Consider the following 4,276-nt stretch of genomic DNA (forward strand, 5'->3'; position numbering starts at 1 on the left):
CCGCAGCACGTGGGATCCTCCCAGACCGGGGCACGAACCCGTGTCCCCTGCGCCAGCAGGCGGACTCCCAACCACTGCGCCACCAGGGAAGCCCGATATATATTTTCTGATAGGTCTTTGCAGCACGTGAGCATAGTGACTGAGAAGCTCAATTCAATTAAAAATGCCACTGAAAGAATTATCTGAATAAAAATAGGTTAAGGTTCTTTTAAAAGTACTTTTATACAAATGTTAAGACCTCTGGGGCTTTGCAGGTGGCGCAGTGGTTAAGAATCCGCCTGCCAATGCAGGGGACACGGGTTCGATCCCTGGTCTGGGAAGATCCCACGTGCCGTAGAGCAACTAAGCCCGTGCGCCACAACTACTGAAGCCCATGTGCCTAGAGCCCGTGCTCTGTAACAAGAGTAGCCCCCGCTCACCATACCTAGAGAAAGCCCACGCGCAGCAACAAAGACCCAACACAGCCAAAAATAAATAAATACATTTTTTAAAAAAACAAAAACACAAGAGCTCAAGAGAAAAACCCAAGGGCCATGCTACCCTCACAACACAATGCCACCCTCAAAAGTTTTATTGATTACTCACAAAATAAAACCTAGAATCAAAGGATGTGGAAAAGAAAATAAAACCAAGAGAGGAGGGAGGGTTGTCATTCTTGCACTTTAACTTTGTATATGTAAGGTCCATCTCTGCATCTTTCAGTAGCATCAGCTCATTTTCCCACCAACACGGTATCGTCATCCTCCCCAGAATAAAACCATCTCCACTGCACGTGCCACTAACATTGACATGGCACATTTCAAAGTAAATGCAGCATGAATGCAGCACAACCATCCAGAATCACCACAAGTACTCCAAACTACACTTCAAAATGCACAAAAATTAGTAATTGGGGTAAACTGAATCATGGAAAAAATCACAATGGCGTTCTCCTAACTGGTGTGGTACTTACTCAGCTTTGCAGAGTTTCTGCCAAGCTTCGTGGAATTTCACAGGGTCCTCAGTTTCGGTAGTCTGCTCCAGATCAATGGAGTCTATGTACTAAAAACATGCAACAAGCTAAAGGAACATTTCAGAAAAATAAAAACTGGAAAATACTAGAGCCATCTAATACTGACACAATTATTCAATGACTACTTATTACGCAAACACTGTACTAGTCACTTAGCATAGAAAAGCACCATCTCTGTCTTGTGGCTCTTACAATCTTTCAGGCAGGTTATGAAACCAAATAAACAGGCATCCACATCGCAGGGAGGTAATGGCTACGATGGGCAAAGAAGAGAACGCTGCGGAAGGAACCAGGAGCCGCAGCTGATACGTATGCGGGCTGGAGAGAACAAGGGCAAGAGCGCCTTCAGGGAAGTCCTCTGGGAAGGGGATGTCCAAGAAGCCAAGCCCTCGAGGATGAGTGGACGCAAGCCGAGCGCGTGTGTGCAGTTGGGGGGCAAGTGGGAAGGGGTGCGGGGGGTGGGGGAGGGCTGTGAAGGAACAGCTTCAAAAAACAGAAAGACAAAAAAACAGACAAAAACCAGACAGTGGTGACCACTCTGGGGACCTCAAAAGAAGCTCCATCCGGTGAGAGAAGTTTATACTTGAAGCCATTGAAAAATCTGCAGGAACAGAGAGCGATTTTAGAAAAATCACTCTGGCTCAGTGAAGGAAAGGGAGGGAAAAATGAAAACCAGTCAGGAAATTACTGCAAAAGCCGGGCGAGATAAACACAGCACAAGCCCATGATTCAAACAGTACTTAGGAGAAGCCACCGTCAATGAATTCTATTACGTGAAAAACACGAACAACAATTCCTATGTACATAACAGTCCCTATATGTCTATATTATTTTAGAATTTCTGTTGTAAAAATTACTATCTGAATATATCTTAAGATACTAAATTTTACTTTATAAAATTAGTATTATAACAGATTTTCTATTTTCTTTTTTCTACGAGGGACTGGCGGACTAGGAAGGAAGAGGAAGAACAGGAAGGGAACGATTCCTTGGAAAGTCAAGAATAAAAAGTGATTAGAGAGGAAGCTACAAACAGGTGACAGAAAACTGGATAGGTCCTAAGCTGGAAGTTACTAAATTTCTTGAACATATAAGTGTATCTTTTGGCTCATTATGTTAAGGTTTTACCATTTAAATCAAGATAATAAGGCCTCCCTAAACTGTGATATACCCAGAGAGAATAACATTAAATATAAACGTTTATATAGGGAGAGAAAACTCTAGAAAGATATGCATCAAACTGGGAACGACAGGTACATCAAGGGAAGTGGGACTTCACTGAGGAAGAATCTTCCACTTTCTGCATTTTACATTATGCTTTGGCTTAAATTTTCTACACTGAGCATATACTACTTTTGTATCTAACAAAGAATACACTCAAGCTCTATATAACTCCACCTCTGCTATCCCATAATACTGTTTAAAAAACAAACAATCACTGTTTGCCAGATATCAGTCCTCCAAGTTAGAAAGGGAAATATATATAAATATGGCATTTTAAAAATCTGGGTTCAATTCCCACGCTAAAGGGGAAAAAAAGTTCTATTATTTTCTCATTAGACAAACACAAAATAGTTAAACGAGCAGGAAGTATATATGTCCCTGAACGTGCAAAGCCTAATTTCAAAAACTGTGCCTTAAACCTGTATGCAGAAAAAAAGTTAACAGACTGAAATCCTTGGAAATGCCTACTTACAAGGTTGGCCCTTGTCTGGCATCTGGAAACCTGGATTTGGGGAGGGTTCCCACCATTCCCAAGAACCAGTAAGAGTGGCTCAGTGTGCCTACAGTGTTCGAAGAAACAACATGATTTAAGTTGAACACCTGCTTTCCTCCTGGGAGTCTGAAATTTTGACACTCAGGAGGCTGAGGGCATCTGTGTGACCAGCCCTCAGTAAAAACCCTGGGCGCTGAGTCTCTAATGAGCTTCCCTGGTAGACAGCACGTCACCTGTGTTGTTGCAGCTCGCTGCTGGGAGATTTAAGCACGTCCTCTGTGACTCCACTGGAGGAGGGCTGTTGGAAGCTTACACCTGGTTTCCCCCAGACTTCATCCCACGTGCCTTTTCCTTTGCTGATTTGGCTCTGCATCCTATCACTGAAATAAGTCATAATCGTGAGTACAGCTATATGCTGAGTCCTCTACATCCTCCTGGTGAATCATTAACCCTGGAGGTGGACTTGGGGATCCTCGAATACAACCTGCCTCTCTGCAACACGAGATTTCACGACGAATGCCTGAAATATGCAGAAGACCAGGTGGAGGCTCACCATCAGATTCAACTTGTGGTTGATGGCCAACGCTGAGTGTTCCAGGGCTTTGAACACGGAGGCATAGCAGTCCCTGAGCTTGGTGTATTTGCCAACCAGGGCTATGGAACACGTTTTCTGTAACCTTTCATACCTGGGAAGGAAAACAAGCTTAAAGGTTATATGCATGTAACATCATATCACAAGCATAAGGACAGCCACTGTTCTTGTCCCAAGGCACTTTTTAAAACCTGAGGAGCAGATGTGCCTTGAACTTGGTGTACTTGACTCAAATTCCCCACCCCACCCCCAAAGAATAACAAACTGTACCCCAAGAGATTTGAAAATCATGAGAAAGCCCAACATCGGCTTACATAAGCAGGCAAAGATATAAATCTGAGGAGAGTATATCAGAGAAAAAGTTAAAAGCATTAAAAATAAAAAAGCTCTCCCCAGGCTTCCCTGGTGGCAGTGGTTAAGAATCCACCTGCCAATGCAGGGGACACGGGTTCGAGCCCTGGTCCGGGAAGATCCCACATGTCACGGAGCAACAAAGCCCGTGTGCTACAACTGAGCCTGTGCTCTAGAGCCCGCGAGCCATAACTACTGAGCCCACGTGCCACAACTACTGAAGCCCACGCGCCTAGAGCCCGTGCTCCGCAACAAGAGAAGCCACTGCAATGAGAAGCCTATGCACCGCAACGAAGAGTAGCCCCCACTCACCACAACTAGAGAAAGCCTGCACACAGCAACGAAGACCCCAATGCAACCAAAAATAAATAATAAAAAAAAAGCTCTCCCCATCTCATAAACATGAGCTGTCCTGAAATTCATTTATAAGGTGACACTGTATAAGAAAATGCATTCTCAGTGTCAGTAGGAGACATTCCAATATTAACTTTGTAAGGTGATACCATATAAGAAAATGCATTCAAAGTGTCCACATTAAAAATTGTTACATTCCCAGCTGGCCCACAAACGTCAGGTTATTTGTGGCATTCCTGAAGAATGGTGC

The 4,276-nt window shown here is 43.8% G+C and overlaps 1 protein-coding gene across 1 annotated transcript in view; it reads right to left on the minus strand.

Annotated features, from left to right (window-relative positions):
- CTPS2 (CTP synthase 2) overlaps window positions 1-4,276 on the minus strand; it is a 122,098-nt gene that overhangs the window by 86,597 nt on the left and 31,225 nt on the right. Inside the window, exons 9-10 of the mRNA XM_007454843.1 lie at window positions 3,283-3,415; window positions 953-1,041 (exon numbers count right to left, since the gene is read on the minus strand). Of these exons, the coding sequence (XP_007454905.1) occupies window positions 953-1,041; window positions 3,283-3,415 (222 nt within the window). The remainder of the gene's footprint in view (window positions 1-952; window positions 1,042-3,282; window positions 3,416-4,276) is intronic.

The sequence above is a fragment of the Lipotes vexillifer genome, unplaced genomic scaffold (genome assembly GCF_000442215.2).
Source record: "Lipotes vexillifer unplaced genomic scaffold, Lipotes_vexillifer_v1.1 scaffold586, whole genome shotgun sequence".
In the NCBI taxonomy this organism is placed as follows: domain Eukaryota; kingdom Metazoa; phylum Chordata; class Mammalia; order Artiodactyla; family Lipotidae; genus Lipotes; species Lipotes vexillifer.